Genomic DNA, 20,000 nt, shown 5'->3' with positions numbered 1-20,000 from the left:
TAAATAGTGGATGGCTTTGTTTACTCGTTAATAAACAGGCTTGAAAATAAAATAAATGATTGAATGACTGTATTTTTTGGATGTAAAACTTTTGATCAATGCTTTTCATATTTATGTGACTAGTGTGACTCAGCGCGCTCTGCGTGCCTCACCACACGTCATTTCAGAGGGATAGGCATCTTTGACCATTTCGGTGTCTTTGGGATCTTTGGGGTCTTTTGGGACTTGTGTCTTCAGTGTGTTTTGGGTCTTCGGGGTGTTTTGGGTCTTCGGGGTGTTTTGGGTCTTCGGGGTGTTTTGGGTCTTCGGGGTGTTTTGGGTCTTCGGGGTGTTCTGGGTCTTTGCAGTGTTTTGGGTCTTCGGGGTGTTTTGGGTCTTCGGGGTGTTTTGGGTCTTCGGGGTGTTTTGGGTCTTCGGGGTGTTTTGGGTCTTCGGGGTGTTTTGGGTCTTCGGGGTGTTTTGGGTCTTCTGGGTGTTTTGGGTCTTCGGGGTGGTTTGGGTCTTCGGGGTGTTTTGGGTCTTCGGGGTGTTTTGGGTCTTCGGGGTGTTTTGGGTCTTTTGGGTGTTTTGGGTCTTCGGGGTGTTTTGGGTCTTCGGGGTGTTTTGGGTCTTCGGGGTGTTTTGGGTCTTCGGGGTGTTTTGGGTCTTCGGGGTGTTTTTGGTCTTCGGGGTGTTTTGGGTCTTCGGGGTGTTTTGGGTCTTCGGGGTGTTTTGGGTCTTCGGGGTGTTTTGGGTCTTCGGGGTGTTTTGGGTCTTCGGCGTGTTTTGGGTCTTCGCGGTGTTTTGGGTCTTCGGGGTCTTTTGGGTATTTTGGGTCTTCAGGGGTCTTGGTGGTCTTAAGGGCCTCGGGGGACTTAAAGGGTCGTCCATGTTCTGAAGGGTCTCAGCAGTCTAAACATAAATTAAGAGAGTGTTAATTATAGTTGAAGAAGAAGAAGAAGACGTTTTGGTCGGATATAAACATACATACAAACAAACAGACATTCATACAAACCGACATAACCATATACGTTTACTCTATTATAATAACATTCAGCCCTTGCCACCCCAAATAGAGAAGCCAAACTACACCTATGGATGCAAGTCTGGATGTGATCGACCCAGAACTGCAGTAGTGTGACACACACACACACACACACACACACACACACACACACACACACACACACACACACACACACACACACACACACACACACACACACACACACACACACACACCAACCAACACACACTAACAACACACACTAACAACACACACACTAACAACACACACGCTAACAACACACACGCTAACAACACACACGCTAACAACACACACGCTAACAACACACACGCTAACAACACACACGCTAACAACACACACACTAACAACACACACACTAACAACACACACACTAACAACACACACACTAACAACACACACTAACAACACACACACGAACAACACACACACTAACAACACACACACTAACAACACACACACTAACAACACACACACTAACAACACACACACTAACAACACACACACTAACAACACACACACTAACAACACACACACACACTAACAACACACACACACTAACAACACACACACACTAACAACACACACACACTAACAACACACACTAACAACACACACACTAACAACACACACACTAACAACACACACACTAACAACACACACACTAACAACACACACACTAACAACACACACTAACAACACACACTAACAACACACAGACACACACACACACACACACACACACACACACACACACACACACACACACACAGACACAGATGTGCAGTGCAGTGTGCTGTAATCGGTTGGAGATGACAGTTTGAGTATTTGAATGGCAGTTTGAGTCGATGGTTGGATGGAGGTGCTGTGTAATGGACTGTCTGTCGGGTGGAGTATTTATCGCTTCATATATTATCAAATAAAGTGATTTATTATTTAAGTTATTAGTTTGTGGCAATACTTTAAATGCAAGTGGTAATTAGATTAGTTTGAATAAGGATATTGCATTGCTGTGTTGACTAACTGTCTGGACACAACTTTGAGGTTGTGGGTCCATTGATGTTGAGTAATCTACTGATGTGGACCTGTGGCCAGTGTTGTGGATCCTACGTTTGGAGAGGTTCTGGGCTGAAACGATCGAAACCTCGATGAAAAACGGTGCCCAGCTGATGATCCGGGCAGTTGGAAAACCAGTCAATTGCTTATAGGTTAAGGTTATAACTTAAAATAAAAAAAAAATAGCTTTTACAAGTACTTACAAGTTCATAATATATCTGTGTATGTGTGTTTGTATATGTCCGTTTATACGTACATGTGTGTGTGTGTGTGTGTGTGTGTGTGTGTGTGTGTGTGTGTGTGTGTGTGTGTGTGTGTGTATGTATGTGTATGGTTAATGTCCGGCTTCCTTCTTGTGACTACGGTGCAGTAATTGGTGTTTATTTTGATTATCCTGGAGGTGTTTTGAAAGGTCCTTGGTGCTCATGATTGAGTCATTGCTGTGAAATGCACTACCAAGCAGAGGAAACATACAGGAACAGCTGAAATAATCAGAATCACAACAATTTAACACGGGTGGAGGCCAATTAACAGTGTGTGATTTTGAAGGTGATTGGTTACACCTGAGCTAATTTACAATTGCTATTATAAGGGGGATGGACACTTATCCAACCAAGATATTCTAGTTTTGTATTTTTATTAATTTCTGAAATTTGTAGAATTTGCTTTTCACTTGGAAGTTGTGGGACATGATGTGTAAATAAAGGTGGAAAAGTCTGATTTAAAGCATTTTAATTCCAGGCTATAAGGCAACAAAAGGTGAAAATTTTGAAAGGGGGTGTACACTTTCTATAGGCACTGTATATATTTGTTCATTTTGTCATTATGAGGTTTGGCTGGTTTATACTTTTTTATCCAAAATCTTGGAATGCAACACATGAAAAGTTCCATCAGAGCTGTCATTCCTCAAAGGTGTATAATTTTATCTTTGAAGCTCTGATGAAACAGAGATGAATCTCTAAAAATAAATGGGAAGAGGAAGAGAACTGCCACCGTCTCATGTGGAAAATAATGGTCATATTTGTAATGTAAAGATGAAATGATCCTCAATTCACTTTTAGTTTTCAGCTCTTTAATGTATACATGTTTTCTTGATGTATTTATGAATGCTGTATCAAAATGTGGGCATGATTGTGGCAGGTTCAGAACTCCTTGTGACATTGCATTCTGGGAAATGCTAAAACAACCCATTGAGGTGATGGTGTTGGTGGTTTTGTTTACAGGTTGGGTGGAGGTGAAGTTGGTGTCCCTCCTGAACTTCCTAACTGGTCCGCTGGGGATGTTGCTGGTTATCTGCGCACTGCTGGCTTTGAAGAGGAGGCACTTGCTTTCCTAGAACAGGTAATCACATTCTGCAGGAGTTTGATTTTATTTGATTGTGGATGCCTCCTCTGTGAATGATCCCGAGCGATGGCAAGGTATTAAGCAAACCAGTGAGGAGAAAGCGAGCAGGCAGAATCGCAACCCTGGCATATACCTTCTTGGCACGACTCCCCTGAATGTCATCAGTGACCCCTGTCACGCAGCCGTGACCAGACAGCCTCTTGGAGAAAGCAAAATGGCTGGCTGTAACAAAATATGCCAAATAATGATAAATCGGTCAAAGAAAATGACTAAAGGGACACATGTCCCTCCTGGGCTGAGGCCGAAGTCTGTGCAGCCACACCGAGCATCCGGAATGGGTGCCCAAAAGGATAATGACTGCACCTTCTTCAGTGAGAGAGGGGATCCCTACCTCACCATAGGACAGAGCTCATCACCAAAGCTAAAAGCTAAAAAGGTTTCGCCTGTTCTACAACCAACGACGAATCGGAGAAGATTAAATGAGCTGGAGCTTAAAAGGAGAAGGGAATCATCTTCCACTACAAAGCGTATTCTGCTCATGAAGCATGGGGGACTAAGTAGAGGAGAAAGATTAATGAACCAATTGAAACAAACAAAGCCGCTGGCAGCCAAGGCCGAACAAAGTTTCACAATTTGGTTCATGAATAATGAAAAAGGAGGTGGAGATTTTGAGGTCTGGGGAGAACTTCCTCCCACCTTGTGAAACCTGCAAATGGAGATAACAACCAACAGGAGTATGTTTAGCATTGACTACTGACAATGCACATCGAACCAATATATTCACATAGGTTATTTTGGTACCTGACATAAAATTAATCCATTTGTGTTGTATCTTGCAAGTACGAGTCAAAGGTGCGTAAAACATATTGCCTGATAAATCAAATTATTTCCTGTTGCTAGTTTTATCTCTTGATAAAGGGTTCCTTGATCATAAATACACGTACCATTTTTTTTTATGCCAGTACATTGAATGGACATCTATGTACCTGAGCATACATTATTGGCTATCCTCAGTCATTTAATTATCAGGCTACATCTGTGTTCATCCTTGTTATTGATCAAGAGGAATATTCACTCGGTGAGACTTTCATTGTAACAGGAGTGGTCCAAATATTTTTGACCTCAATTAAAATCACCACCTGTACAATGAGTGTTGTTATTAAACACGAATGACCACATTGTGGTCACAACCTGTGACAAAATCCGATAACGGGCTGATTGGGGAAGGTGCATTTAAAGCACTCTTAGAATATGAACAGCGCAAATTGGAAACACACATTTAATACGCTATTTAAAAAATTACCTCGGCACCTCTAATCCATGTCCTTCCTTGACACACCTGAGCTCCTCACCACATACAAAGCTTTCATCCGCAGCTCAATGGAATGCTGCTCTCCCCTCTGGGCTGGTGCTCCTGCCTCACACCTGGCTCGGCTTCAAGCTGTTGAAACCAAACCTTCCAGAATCATTGGAATCTCCCACGATGAAGCTGATCGTGAGGGCCTTCCACTCACCCATCGTAGGCAGGCAGGTAGGTGGTCTTTCTGTCTTCGACCGACACATCTGGCCTAGCTCCCCCAGCTCCCCCAGCTCTCTCTGGGCTCTGTCCCCCAAATATTCCGACAGGTCGCACAAGATCTGCCAGCAACCCTCCTCTGGTGAAACTGCCAAAATCAAGACTCTCTGCTTACCTTCACTCTTTCATTCCTCTTTACTCCCGCCTCTGGAACAAACCCCCTCACTCTCTTCAATCCCACTCCTCCCTCCCGGTCTATAAAACAGCTGTTCACCACCATCTCTTATCTTCCCCCATCCAAAACCTTGATCTCTTTTACTCCCGTTAATTCACCTCAGATCCACTTTTTTTAAATACCGACTTCTTTCCTGGAAGTCCTAGCAGTGTCCATGTCTTTTATACCTCTCCCACCCCCCCCCTCTGTTTCTATGCCTCCTCCCCCCAAGCCTGCCTCCTCCCCTCCTCCCTCCTCCCCCCTCCCACAAATCTCCTGATGTCCCTGTTCTCTGCTGTTGTACTTGTGTGCTTCCCTCTCTCTCTCTCCCCATCTTGTCTCCTGCTCCCTTTATTGTGTGTTTTGTGTGTCCGTTTCTTTTTTTCTTTTTTTATGTGATTGATGTTAGCTCTTGCACGAGCCTCGATCTTGTAAACAAAAACATAAAATTAAATTAAAGACATTTCAGCTTTTCATTTTTAGTTGTTTTCTAAAAAATTCTATAAAAGAAAATACCACTTTGACCTTATGGGGTATTATGTGTAGATCAGTAACACAAAAAATCTCATTTTGATCTATTTTAAATTCAGACTGTTACACAACAAAATGTCAAAGAAGTGAAAGGGTGTGAATACTTTCTGAAGGCACTGCATAATAGCAGTGGGCCATAGTGGCAGCCTGTTCAGTTAACAATGGTATTTCTGTTCAGAATGAGCACGTGAGGCGACACTGCACACTCTACCAAGTGCCATTCCAGTTACCTCCGCCACCAAAGGTGGATGGAGGTTATGTTTTCAATCCTGTCTGTTTGTTTGTTTATTACTTGCAAAATCGAAGATTTTTCAAGTATATTGGTCGGTTGCATTTGTTACTTGCAAAATCGAAGATTTTTTCAAGTATATTTGTCGGTTGCGTTTGTGGTTCTGTCTGTCTGTTTGTTACTTGCCGGAAAATATTCCGGCAAGTATGTTGGTTGGTTTGTCTGTCTGTTTGTGCGCAGTACTACATCTACATCGTTGCACATAGAATCGCCATACTTCACACACATATTTGTCTTGCCCTGGAATAGACTGTGCCCAATTTTTAACTCTCTATGCCCAAGGCCTCCATTATGACATCCTAATTCGATAATTCGACAAGTACAAAACTTCATCCAATCAAGATGCAATTTCTTGAGCGCCATGTCGGCATAAACTGGTGGAGAAAAAAAAAAAAATGATGACGGCATCGGTCACGTGGTTCGGCCGCCATCTTGGAAAAACCGAAAAACTTTGTACATCTATATCTCCGAAAGTGCTGAATAGAAAAAACTGAGACATGGCTCATTGTAAAGAACTCTTAGACACAGGGCCATCGGGTGGATATCTATTAATTTTTTTGATTTCATGACCTGAACCTAGGGATTGGGCAAGAAGGGTGTGGGATGAAGCCTTATGACCTCCAAAACATCTTATTTTTTTTCACAAGCGATATTGTGGTACGTTATCGAGAACCGCTGCCCCAAAACACCAGTATACACCAAGTGTATGTTACATTTGAAATACCCATTTACACAGTAAAAAAACAGCACAAACTATATGATGTCATGTTCACATTGGTCTTGGCAGCAATATTTATTAATTCAGACCCCCAAAAGTAGTAAAAATGTTGTTTTGACGACTTGGTAAAATAACATGCTGTTGATGCATTTATCAGAAAGTCATGTTTTTGGACCTTAAAACCTGCATAATTTTAAATTTTTGTACAATATTTGTGATTGGTGTTGCTACTACGATCCATGGTGGTTTACCAATGCTATTTTGAAACTGTTAATAGGTCCAATAAGTGTGTAAGGGGTGATATTTTAACCCATCAAAGACATTTACGCGGCGTACAAGCAAACCAGTGCGCATTGACATGATAAACTCGAGATGGGCTGAACTATAGCCACAATTTGTCTCTTTGGCTTGGTCATGTTGAAACTTGTCCAAAACATCATACAAATAGTGCAGTTGTTTCATCCTCTTCAGCATCAGAGTCTTCCTCATCACTGATGTGGTATGCTAGGTCTATCGTCTTAGGGTGCTGGAGTAATGGGAAGTACGTTGCTCGATCCAATGGAACGCTGGTTGCGAATGGAGCGGGTCCTTATTTTTTCCCTCCATAATATGTGGCAAGGTTCACTGCAGGTGGCTGCATCGATCTCTCCCGCGTCCTCTTAACTGTAGTGACTGGTGCGGGTTGTACTACTTCATGGGATTGACTTGGTCGCTGTATTATAATCCCATTGGTATTGTGCGTTGTTCCGCACCCAGACAATGTCTCCTCCCCGAAGTCATTATTGTCCCATACGAGTGTGACATGCTTGCCCGCCTGAATGATTGATGGAAGAGCATCCTCTCCACGATGTAGTTCTTGGTTAGCCAGTGCAGTGTCATGATTTAAGACGACAGAGTTTGAGACGCAGTAACCAAACCCGTTCAGTAGGCTGATTAATTGGGCTGAACCTGAGAGATGACGTACTGTCATTGCAAGTGACAAATGTTTGGGCATCTGTTTCCTTCCCTTTGATTGGAGGTATATGCTGTCCTGTGCAATTGTGAGAATTCTTCTATGTATTGTAGATTCTATCTTTACAAACTCATCAGAATCAGGTTCGTCTGACACTCCCACCATCCATGCAATAAAGTTATAGAGACAGGCAGGTACAATTGCTTCTGCGGCATTTGTTGTCAGGTGCTCAGAGGTTGGGGGCCATGGCATATTTGGCTTGATCTCATCTATTGCATTTCTCAATTGTAGCGCAGTGAAGTAGTGTTCTCTAAGGTTATTCTCAGTATACCCAGATTGCTTTGGTGGGGTTGGTTCAGAGTCGGATGTTTGTTCTGTCTCGGTTGTGTCGTCACCTGAACCATGCATGGTTTCTTGCAACACTTTCTTTTCTTCAACCAGCACTTCAGTGGAGATGTCATGAACATACACAAGGTGTCCTTGGCAGCGCATATACGGGGTTAGAAAGCATAGTTGTGGAAATGTTTTCATCAGTCTTGTCTTGAGAAAGCCACTTTTGTAGTTTGATTCTATTCTGTGTGTTGCTTTGATTTGTTTCATGAACATGTCATTAAGTCGTTTCAGTCTGTAGATTTCCTTGTTGTCTATTATAAGATCCTTGACTGTTGCACAAAATAATGTGTATGCTTCTGAGTAGTTGGAGTCTCCTTGTTGCTCTGCATTAGGTGTTGTTGCTAGCTTGCCTAAATACTGGGTATACTCCTTGTAGCAGCGACCATGGTATTTTACCTCTATCGCAACACAATCGCGGTCTTGAATTTGAAGCAGCAGGTTTGTATTGTTGTTGTCTTTAGCGGCTTGCTGCAGTCTTGGTGCCTCAATTGTTGAGCACCTTGTTAGAGGCTCTTTTCTTCGTCCCCTTTTGCCTGCATTGATTGTTCTCTCTTTCTGACAAAGGATGCATATATTAGGCAACACATATTGGGATCTGGCTGAACATTTGGGCTTGCCTAAGCTGGAGCGTAGAGCACGTTTCTTGACTGGTTGTGGGCCTTTATGCATCTTGTCAATGTTGACGTTGATGTCATTGCATGTTGAAGCTGCAATAAATACACATAAAAGAAAACAATTAAAATTATGTGAGTTAAAAATGTCTAGACCTCAAGTCATGGTTAGCCCGACTAGATTCCCTCCCCCTTCCTCAGACTTCCTTTTAAAAATGTATTTGTTTCACCTCGGCCCTACCTCCTTGCATAAATATTGGACAGTTCCTTCAATTCAAAATCGTTCAAGACTACACACAAAATCATTTTACATATACCTCACAAAAAAAAAAATCAAACTAAGTTTTGAAGCATTGTCATGATTTATTATTCAAGTTATTCAACCTACCAGTATTGGCTGCATTTTCTTCTCTCTTTTTCATGCTGCTTTGCACCCTGCTCACTCGTTGTTTATCGGTAAATCGTGAATAACACGCTTGATGAAACGCTGCATCATGCGGTATAGTTATAGCAGGTATTGTTACCATACTGTTGCCACGTTCGCCGAATTCGTCAGCGTGGTTCTTCACGAAATTTCTCGCAATTTCAGCTTGATCACCTTCTAAATCTGCCACGTAAGACTAAATTGCAAATATCGCGGCCATGTTCTATCACTAAAAGGTATTAAACTTGATCTTTTGGCCAGAGAAATGCACATATAACAGCGTTTCTCGCTCCCACACTCGTCACCGTCGCTGCTACTGGAGGCCGCCATTTTGTTTACTCGCAGCCGGACGCCCAGTCGTCGTTCGTAGCGCGAATAAGCGCGATCCTCTTTGGTCAATACATCGAAATGCGTTCGAGGCTAAACGGAGATTTTGGAAATAAAATTATAAATTTCAACATTATATTACAGACTAACGTACCAGAATCTCACTTGTGAAAAGTCATGAACATTATTTCTTAATTTTTTCTATATTATCATGCCAATTTGATGCCCACCCGATTTTCAGGTCACGAAATGAAATGAAAAATTGGAACACCTGGTAGTCTATCTCCATGGGGACTAAAATATGTTAATGATGATGTCATAGGTGCCTCCATTATGACATCATAATTCGACGAGTACAAAACTTCATCCGATTAAGATGAAAGATGAAATTTCTTGGCCATAATCTAGGAATAAATTAGTTTAGAAAACAAATAATGATGACGTCATCGGTCACGTGGTTCGGCCGCTATCTTGGAAAAATGGAAAAACTTTGCACCTCTATATCTTGGAAAGTGCTGAATAGAAAAAATTGAGACATGGCTCATTTTAAAGAACTCTCCATGGGGAATAAAATATGTTTATGATGATGTCATAGGTGCCTCCATTATGACGTCATAATTCGACAAGTACAAAACTTCATCCGATCAAGATGAAATTTCTTGCGCGTCATGTAGGCATAAATTGGTGGAGAAAAAAAAAATGATGACGTCATCGATCATGTGGTTTGGCCGCCATATATTTTTTTAACACAAAAGCCTTAAAAACCACTGAAAATTCATCCTGCTGAGGGTTTGCAATCTCTGATTGCTCTTTTTTCTTGTTGTTGTTTGTGATACAACCTTGCAGGAAATGCCATCAAAACTTGACGATGACTGACGTTTTAGTTTGTCCATGTGGTGTTTTGTTGCCGAAGCATTTTCTCAAGCCAACACTTTTGAAATGAACTTAGCCAAATACAATCGGGATAGAACTGACGACTACTTTGAATCGATTGTGTACTGAGTGACCACATTTACAATTATTTTATCAGTGAATCACTGATAGAGGGTGATTAAAAAGGTCATTACAATGATTGGACAATTGGTTCAGAAATTACAAGTCCATTTCTTCCTCCATCAGTGGGAGTAAATGCCCTTTGGAACTCTTCAATCACAGATGTGGTTGTTGTAGAACAGACTGCCTTGAGTAACCAGTACTAGATGAAGGTGTACTTGATGCATGTGAACAGAATATGGAATGATATGGATCGCTGACTTATGATACATTAAATAGGTCAATAACCAGAGTGTTTTCACACTCTCATCCTTGATGCATTAAATAGGTCAATAACCAGAGTGTGTTCACACTCTCACCCTTGATGCATTAAATAGCACCAACACGCTCACCAGGGAGAAACTTCGGCATCATTTTATTTGTTTCTACGAAGCATGGACTCATGGTTGGCATGATAAAGAAGGCAAAAAAGCAATGCACAGACAGTGGGGCAGCGGGGCTATAAGGAGGGGAATGAACAACCAAGAAAAGAGAAAGGGGGTGAAATTCAGTAATATACCCAAATGTGACCTACAAGAATTTGCTGTCTGGACAAGGACGCACAACCCCACCATAAAAACACAGATGAAGGCATTCGATGAGACGCGCAAACACATTACCTTAAATTACCACCTATAGTTAATAAAACTGTTAAGCAATATAATACCAGAATAGTTATCCTCAACTTTCCAAGTGGCCTTATCGGAACAGATAGGATCGTGTCTGGCCACGATGGAACCTCGAACCGGAAGTTATTTTAGTCCGTTTTTGAATGCTGAACATTGTTCTTCCAAAATAAGCACAAAACTCTCACCAAAAGGGAAGTATAACAAAGCATGCTCCATATTTGTCAACTTGGGGGAATTGAAATGGAATAGCAAGGGGTACTACAGTTCTAGGGGAATTCGACATATTACTTCCATAAAACCACTCCTCCCCCCATTCCATGTGCCCATACATACATGTGCACATTCCTTCCTCTCTTAAACCCCCTCTTCCTCTATGCTGTCCTCCTGATACATAACTGTACGTAATTCGACAGCCAGCCAAACTGCATTCATGAATGACATGGGAGTCAGGAAATAGTCTCCAAGCTCCAATGAAACCACACAAGCATGGAGTTGATGAACAAGGAGTAAAACTGAAAAGGATATGAAATACAGGACAATTACTAACAAGGTTCCGAGCATTGCAGTTACAACAATTACAATTACAGCAATTACAACAAAATTCTAATTCAGCACTCTGACGATGTGAAAGAAAAAGCCACATAACCCAATAATTGTGTCAACTAGTGCCTGCTGACAGTGGGTACCAGGCCAGGCCAACCGAGCCATGAAATGCAAAATCAGCACACAATAACATGTTTCAATTGCTATATATGCAAAATTCTTACTGACATAACAAGATGAACTGCCAAATGACCCCTTGTACTTGCAGACAATGATTTTGAAGGCGTAACGAGGTGTGTGAAGGATTAACTCGGATACAAGTTATGGAAGGCTCAGAGACATCGCTTTCTCTTAGGTCACATCCTATTACATAACTTCCTGTTACAGTAACACAAATGGCCAGCTGGGGGTTCCAACACACAAAGGTGCACAAAATATGTGTACAAGGGACAAAATATGCCAGCAGAGGGCTCCCCTCAAAAATGTACAACACACATGCAAAAAGGGTGAACAACCTCCCAAACCCCATTCGTAGATTTCATCTGTTCTACAATAACCATATTAGTGACTGAATAATTTTGGGCCATGCACTCCCACTGTTGGATGAGGAAATGGACTTAATTTCTGAAACAATTATGGTATCTCTCTGGTGGCATTTTTATCATCCTCTGCACATAATTTACTGATATGATCCTAAGCCTGGCCCCTGAGTACAATAATGATATTCTAGTCTTCAACCCTGGAAGTATTTTATCACTTTCAGATCACAAGTGTTAGCCTGAACATCGGCTTTCGCAACAAAATGCGGTCGGCACTTGGGTGCAACACAAGCAACAAAAATCAGAAGACTTAAGACGAAACTCGTGAAAATTTAGATTCAAGCTGTGTCTTCATATAATGCTTACCATCTTGGCCTAAAACAAACGTCTTGAAATTTAAAATTATTTCTCTTGGACTAAAATGTACTCTTGAACTAAAATAGTGTATCTTGGATGAAAATTTGCGTCTTGAATTGAAAAATGACATCTTGGACTAAATGTACAGCTTGATGTAAAAAAAAAACCAAAAAAAACTTTTGGGTGATCTAAAAGGTTGTCTTTGTTGAATAAAATTATGTCTTGAAGCTGAATTTTCATTCTCAAATAATTTCTCCCTATGATATTCCATAAAATTCTTCTTTGCAATTTCCCCTAAGTATTGAGCAGAAGAAGGAATTCCACTAATTTGAATTGTAAGAAGCCTTTTGCTAGCTTGGCTTTCAAATGTCATGAATATAACCATGTAGCATCAAAAACAGCATGATCCCTTAGTTGTTTCCATCTCTCCCTCCAATTCAAAAGATCAAGAATAGCCAAGCACTGAATAAAAAGTTAGGGTCAATCCCAATAAAGAATAATCAGTATTTTCCCTAAAGGTTTAAATGATTTTTGTCCTTTCAGAGCTCTTTTCCAATAATATATGATGTGGAGAGTTGGTAGCAAACGATGGAAAAGTAGTCTTTATCGGGACAGGAGTCAGTCTGTCTTGGCGGAAATATAAGGACAATTAATTTTCTCAACCAGATGTTTGCAGAGTTATGCTAACCACTGTGAGAAAACAAAGATGAAGTGACGTCTTGGCCACGAGGCCTGTTCTCTCTTGCTTTAAAGAAGGGCTCACACCCAAGATGTCACTTCACCTTTTCCCCTTGTGGCAGTTGGTATACCTCAACATTTAGTTGGGAAAATTCACTGTTGCTATCCAGCGGTAATGTTGTATTGTGCGTGAATCCAGCCGTTTTGCTGAGTTAACATCCATGCTCCTAAACTAAGGAATAACGACTCCATTTTTCATAAATAGCACAGAGTTGTACCATGCTGCTAATGGTCTAATTAAAAGGGAATTATAAACTTCATACTACTTTCAAAATACCAGACTCTGTGGCGTAATGCTTAGAGCGTCTGCTCTGAGTCTGTGAGATTGGTGCCTCAAACCTTCGCCGAGTCATACCAAAGACTTTCTTTTAAAAATGGTACGTGCTGCTTCTTTGCTTGATGCTCGGCATTTAAATGCATAGAGCATGGACAAACAACACCAGGACTGCAATGGCAAACCATCCAGTATAACCCTTCCCAATAAACTTCATCGGCAGCATCAATGCTCTGGAAAGAGTAAGGCACATCAATCAATCAATATTATCTTTCAAATAAATATAAAACACGATTAATGAACGAATTAATTGAATGACTAAACATTCATTCACATGACGGACATGGGACATTAGAAACGTCACACAACCAATAGTGGACCAGAGATGGAGGAACATGGGGACTTGAGAAACATCACAGCCAATAGTGAATGAAAGATGGCGGGACATTGCGACGTGAGAAATGATGCGTAGTCGATAGTGGGTGGGCGTTGATGGGACATGGGGACGTTAGAAATGTAAAACAGCCAATAAAGGAACAAAGATGTTGGCACCTGCAAACAAAGCAGGAACATTCACTGAGAATGCTGCAATTCATTTTTGGCACATGTTTAGGTAAAGGCACATGTGTAGGTAAAGGCACGTGTATAGGTAAAGGCACATGTGTAGGTAAAGACACGTGTGTAGGTAAAGGCACGTATGTAGGTAAAGGCACGTGTGTAGGTAAAGGCACATGTGTAGGTAAAGGCACATGTGTAGGTAAAGGCACATGTGTAGGTAAAGGCACATGTGTAGGTAAAGTGAATAAAAAGTTGATGATGATCAGATATGGTAATTAGAGTTTTTGAAATTTCATGCATGTTTCACTTTCAAGGTAAACCTCAAACATGACCCGTTAGGTCAGCATCAGCCATTTTGATTGTGCATCACAACCGCATGTTGGAGCATGCTCCTCTGTCCACATTCTGGCTTTCACTTTTCTGCAAGGTTGAATCCAAAGAAACAGTTTTGTAGTCTCAGGGCCAACAAGAAGCACAGCATCCTGGAGTATAAAAACTTGATCCGCCTTTTATACCCAGCTTTAATTTTGTCTTAGAAGACACCCGTTGGTTAACTTTAACATTACTCAGTCATGAATGTGCAGTCAGTATTTGGTAAGAAACTTAAATAGGCCTACAGCTCATTGGTTACTTGAAAATTCCATTCAATTTGAATGTTTTGGTCATCCAAACAGTTTGTGCAATTCAGAATGAACCAAAGTAGCTCATTAAGTCCACCTGTCTTAAAATATGGAAATGCCCCTTTATTGTTTGCATGTTTTGCTTGCCAAAACCAATACTATACTGTTCTAGCTTTTCAAAAAAAACAAAAAACTGCTTGTTGCATTTCTTTCATTTGTCATATATATATTTTCATATCTATATATATATGTGGCGGGCCACGTGAAAAGGGGAAAGGGGGCTTATGGGTGTTCCTTGGGTAAACGGACTTTTCATCATTTTCTGACAACCCGTAAGCCCCCTTTTTACGTGGCACGCCACATATATATATATATATATATATATATATATATATATATATATATATATATATATATATATATATATATATATATATATATATATATATAATATATAAATCATATAAATATATATAAATCATATAAATATATATAAATCAAATATATATAAATCAATTATATGTCATATATGGCTAACCCTGGTGTTGGGCTAGCGGCTAGGGTGCCGGCTTAGGATCCTAGGATCCTGGGTTCGAAACCCGGTCGATCGCTGAATTAACGCCAGGGGGGTTGACTCAGCCTGTCATCCTTCCGAGGTCGGCTAATTGAGTACCAGTTCACTGGTAATTCCCTGCTTGTCGTTAAAGGCGGCAAAAAGGGTTGGCGTCAGGAAGGGCATCCGGACGTAAAACATTGCTTCAAAAAGGGGACCGAAAAACAACAACTACCACGGTTCCCGAAAAAGGCCAACCCCCGCTTGCGGGGAAAAATGGCCTCTAAAGGTGGTTTTTTTATATATATATATATAAATTAGTTTCCTGCTGTCTTTCCGGTATGCTCAGGAGATCGATGGAAAGTCTTTGCTGCTGATGAAACGGAGCGATGTTCTTACCGGCTTGTCCATCAAACTGGGCCCTGCTCTCAAGATCTACCAGCACCATGTCAAGTTTTTGCAAGACAAGCACTTTCGCAGCGAACTGTGCTGAAAGCATCTGCTTGTTGTTGACTGCGTCATGACAAGCTAGCACCACCGAGCCTATGGCAATGCCACTTAAACTCTTTCTCTCCGTTGAACGTGAAAGACAGCCAAATTCTAAAAACTGAGAATTACTACATATCATTCTGGAATGTTTTGCTGTACATCCTTTTTCAGCATCAAATGCACTTCATTAAATTTCTCAGTAATTTCTGTACAGAAACTTTGTGGACGATTGATCAAAATATGTATGTGGCTTAACATTCATGTTTTATAGCCAACTTTGCATAACACACATCTGTTCCACAGGAATAACCGATTGAACAAGTTGTGTTTGATGCTTGGTGGTACATTCTTTTCTCCATCTAAGGATGTAGAGTGCAAAATTAAATCATGATTGGCTGTAATTTTCAGTTTTGGAAATTAGGATTTTGTTTCCGTTTTCCTCAGGCTTCATACAGAAAGAGGTAGTTGAGGGGAAATAAATAAAGTTGGGAGTGCAGAAAAATAATAAGGAATAAAGGAAGTCGCAAGAACATTGTTGGGAGAGGGGTGAGGTGTTGGTTGCGTGTACAGAAGGATTGAGTTTGGGGAAAACGGTGGGAGTGGAATGCAAGGACAGACAGAAGGATGACCTGGACCTGCCCTTGTTCCTAAAGACATCATTTATTTTCCTTGTGGCTATGAGTATTGTGGTGGTGATGTGGCCCATTGACAGACCATCAGGCTGTTGACAAGTCATGGACATTTCTGCGGTGAGGAAGCAATCCTGGACAAGTCCCCATTCAATCACAGGTTGCGGAAATTTCTGCGGAGCAGCCATGGGAATCGAACCCACATCAGCGAGAGAAATGCAATAAGGTTTTACCGACTTCACCACCAAGCCGCTCACAGTATTGTGGTTTCTGTAAATGAAATATTAAATCATAAAGGGAGAGTGTGCAGGCTCTGTGCACCATCCTCTCCATCTATGTCTATATCACTGCAGTTTTTGCAAATACGTGTTAGTAAGTTTTGTACATTCATTTGCAGGTGGAGTTAAATGTTTTTTGTACATTGAGCCATCAACAAAGTGTTGTCTTTCAGTGTTTAACGTGCCGTGCTTACGGAGGCCCAGCATTTTCAGGCACCTGGGCTGGTAGTTCGATGGCTTTCAGTACGAATGGTGATGATTCTCAGGCTTGGATAGCTGTCTTGGGAATGAAATAGATTTTTTTTCTTTCTACCAATGTTCCTTTCTGTTATGGTGCAGGGTTTGATTAGTCTAATCTGGTTGTGTTGCATGGATTTGTCTTTTCTAGTGGTTTGACAACAAAAAAGGGTGGCCTATTTGGTCAAAGTATCTATTTCTCTTTTCTTTTTCACACATGTATTTCTTTGTTTTTAATTCTTACCTGGCATGGTTTTGTGTTCTATGCAAACATGGTGTATCAGCATTAAATGAGCACTTTAGGAAGTGTGCTTGCCTGGCCACTCCCTTTGGCCCATGGTGCACTCTTGTAAATGCCATTTTCATTTCAATTCTCACGAGCTTGAGAATGGAGATGGAGGTTAAAAAAAAAAATGGCCTGAAAAACAACAAGCATTATTATTTGCACAGGCTTAGTCTTGAACGGTTTTGGTCATGTTGACAGGTTTAAGAACGTTTTTGTTTAAAATATTTATCTCTTGTTCTGCTGTCATGTTGAAAGCCTGTATGGACAGTATTTTCATTGTTTGTTTTGTTTTATTTTTTTTATTTCCTGAGCTCATTTGGTTTATACCACATGAAAAGCGTTACCAGCATTGTTTTATTGTTGACGTGATGGCGTGTACATAATTGCGATGTGACAATTCATTGTTCCAGTGTTGTACGCGTGTTATCCGAGGTTTTGTTGTTGTTGAAACTTGTAAACGCTCTCTGCTTCCTGTGGAAGGGCTCTGACAGGCATTGATGTACAGAAAATAAAGTGTAATGATATTACATTGAAAGAAGAGGGAGCTTTTCATCATGTATTGGAAGTATTCACTTTATTGTAAACGTGGTCGACGGTCATGGAAGAGCTATAGCAGAATTTTTTTTTTTTTTGTATACAAGACCGAGGCTCGTGAAAGAGCGAGTCTTAATCACAAAAAAAAAAAAACACATATAAAACATATAATAAGGGGAGCGGTAGACAAGATGGGGAGGCACACAAACACAACATTTGAGAGCAGGGACATCAGGAGAACTGTGGGAGGGAGAGGGCTTGGGGGGAGGCAGGATCGGTATAAAATGCAAGGACACCAAGGACTTCCAGGAAAGAAGTCGGTATTTCAAAAAAGTGGATCTGGGGTGAATTAGCGGGGGTAGAAAAGATCAAGGTTTTGGATGGGGGAAGATAAGAGATGGTGGTGAACAGCTGTTTTAAAGTCCAGGAGGGAGGAGTGGGATTGAAGGGAGTGAGGGAATTTGTTCCAGAGGCGGGAGAAAAGAGGAATGAAGGAGTGAAGGTGAGCAGAGAGTCTTGATTTCGGCAGTTTAACCATAGGAGGGTTGCAGGCAGATCTTGTGCGACCTGTAGGAATATTTGGGGGACAGAGCGCAGAGAGAGCTGGGGGAGCAAGGCCGGAGAGGAGTCGGTAGAAGACAGAAAGAGCACCAACCTGCCTGCGGTGAGGTGAGTGAAAGTCCCTCGGAGTTAGCTTCATTACAAAGTGGGCAACTAAATTACATTACAAAGAATGCAACTAAATGGAAAGTGGGGAACACCAACAGTAGAGTACAATTGAGATGAAGATCAAGGGGAGAAGGACATGTCGGGGTGAACAAGCTGAATTAAACACAATAAGAAGGGGGAAGTGGGGATGAAACAGAAAAGGAAAAACCAACCGACAACTAACAAACTGTAAGGGGTGAGGGAGAGAGGGAAAAATCACAATAACCTAGAAAAAGGGAGTACTTGGGAATGGACTCATTTAGGGTAAAATAGATCATGAGTATGAATGGGATATGAACTGAGGTAGTGGTGAACAGTGGCCTAGAACCCTGTGAGGAAGAATGGGGCTGAACAGATGGGACGTTGGTTCCATGGAAGAGAGAAAAGAGGAACAAATGAGTGGAGGTGAGTGGTGAGCCTGGATATTGGGAGTTTAACAGGAGAGTGATTACTGGCAGAATGTGTGCACTCTAAAAAAAACCCTGGAGGGACAGCCAAGAGGGTGCAAGATCAAAAAGGGGGTGGCAGAATACAGAGGCCACCAACCTGTCTGCGATGTGACAGCAACAGGCCTACACACCCAGCATGGTCGCAGGAGATCCCAATGATATTGAGTGAGGGTCTTGCTTTCCACAGCATCAAGGATGGCAAGGTGTGAGGCAGGGGTGCCAGCCCAAAGGGGAGAGTAGTACTCCCAGCAGCGAATGAAGACCTTGTCGGTTGCCAAACGTTCAGACAGAATTGAACCATTTGGCCTTCTCACAAGCAGGGTCAGTTTTAGTGCCATTTGTAGTGAGGGAATGTATGGAGGAGAAGATACACCAAAGACAGACTTGACAAGATTGTTACCTGGTTCTTGAAGGAGGAGACAGGTATGAGAGTTCATTCTTGAGGTTGGACAGATGTTCTTTTGTGTTTCCTGAGAGTGGACACACATTTGGTGGGGGGCTTTGTGGAGTGATCTGAGGTTGCCTTTGGTCGGATTTACATCCCAGGAAGAGAAAGCAAGTTGTTTAAAGACAACTGTCTTACCAGAGGATGCTGTGTACCAAGAGCGAGAGGATAAGTATGATAACTGCAGAATAAGCAAGATGGTACAAATCTGTACATAAAGGAAAGCAAGCTTACATGGGATTCCCAGGTAGTTTTAATATCAGGAAAGGTGGAAATGAAGGACCAGTTATGATATGAGGAGGCAGCTTGAGTGAATTGCCAGATACTATGGCACTGAGGAAGTTCTCTGACAATAGCCAGAGAGATGTTGACTCCCACAAGCACTGATCAGATGCTCCAAGGTAGCGCATTGTACTATTTCGACAGCATCAAGTGGAAAATAACAAGATATTGTGGCCACCATGTACAACATCTAATTCATCTTCTTATACCTTTAACGTTTGCCTTCCTGAAATCGAACTCTTACCTTAACTACCCTGACCTCCACATCTCAACAATAGAGTTGCACACACTATGTTATTGGCACTTGCCCCCAGATGTTCTCCTACCTTCACCTTCTCCACCATATTGGAATCACGATCTAACACCGCACTGGGTTTTTCTACAAAATGACTTTAAAAGCAATCCTGGATTCCTTGTTCTG

General features: G+C 41.5%; 2 protein-coding genes across 4 annotated transcripts in view; one reads left to right on the top strand and one right to left on the bottom strand.

The window, feature by feature from the left end:
• The window catches only part of LOC137419106 (uncharacterized), a 118,706-nt gene extending 101,005 nt beyond the window's left edge, over positions 1 to 17,701 (top strand). For all 3 annotated transcript variants that reach the window (XM_078782052.1, XM_078782044.1, XM_078782056.1), the window contains 2 exons: positions 3,304 to 3,421; positions 15,592 to 17,701. In XM_078782052.1, coding sequence (XP_078638178.1) covers positions 3,304 to 3,421; positions 15,592 to 15,735 — 262 coding nt within the window. In that variant the 3' untranslated portion in view covers positions 15,736 to 17,701. The remainder of the gene's footprint in view (positions 1 to 3,303; positions 3,422 to 15,591) is intronic.
• LOC144892975 (uncharacterized) lies at positions 6,738 to 12,328 on the bottom strand. The gene is made up of 2 exons (XM_078782067.1): positions 11,832 to 12,328; positions 6,738 to 8,744 (listed from the first exon to the last, which is right to left on the bottom strand). Exons 1-2 carry the CDS (start codon positions 12,130 to 12,132, stop codon positions 7,282 to 7,284), a joined length of 1,764 nt encoding a protein of 587 aa, XP_078638193.1. The 5' UTR covers positions 12,133 to 12,328; the 3' UTR covers positions 6,738 to 7,281.
• Positions 17,702 to 20,000: the final 2,299 nt, after the last annotated feature.

The sequence above is a fragment of the Myxine glutinosa genome, chromosome 1 (assembly GCF_964187855.1).
Source record: "Myxine glutinosa chromosome 1, kmMyxGlut1.1, whole genome shotgun sequence".
Lineage (NCBI taxonomy): Eukaryota > Metazoa > Chordata > Myxini > Myxiniformes > Myxinidae > Myxine > Myxine glutinosa.
This window is presented reverse-complemented; position numbering and strand designations above follow the sequence as displayed.

Bases quoted from the DNA above. Each gene is read 5' to 3' on its own strand.
- LOC144892975 (XM_078782067.1), bottom strand. From the start codon at position 12,132: ATGGGGTTTGGGAGGTTGTTCACCCTTTTTGCATGTGTGTTGTACATT. The intron at 8,745-11,831 runs GTCAGTAAGAAT...TATTTATTGCAG, and splicing joins TTGGCAGTTCATCTTGTTAT to CTTCAACATGCAATGACATC.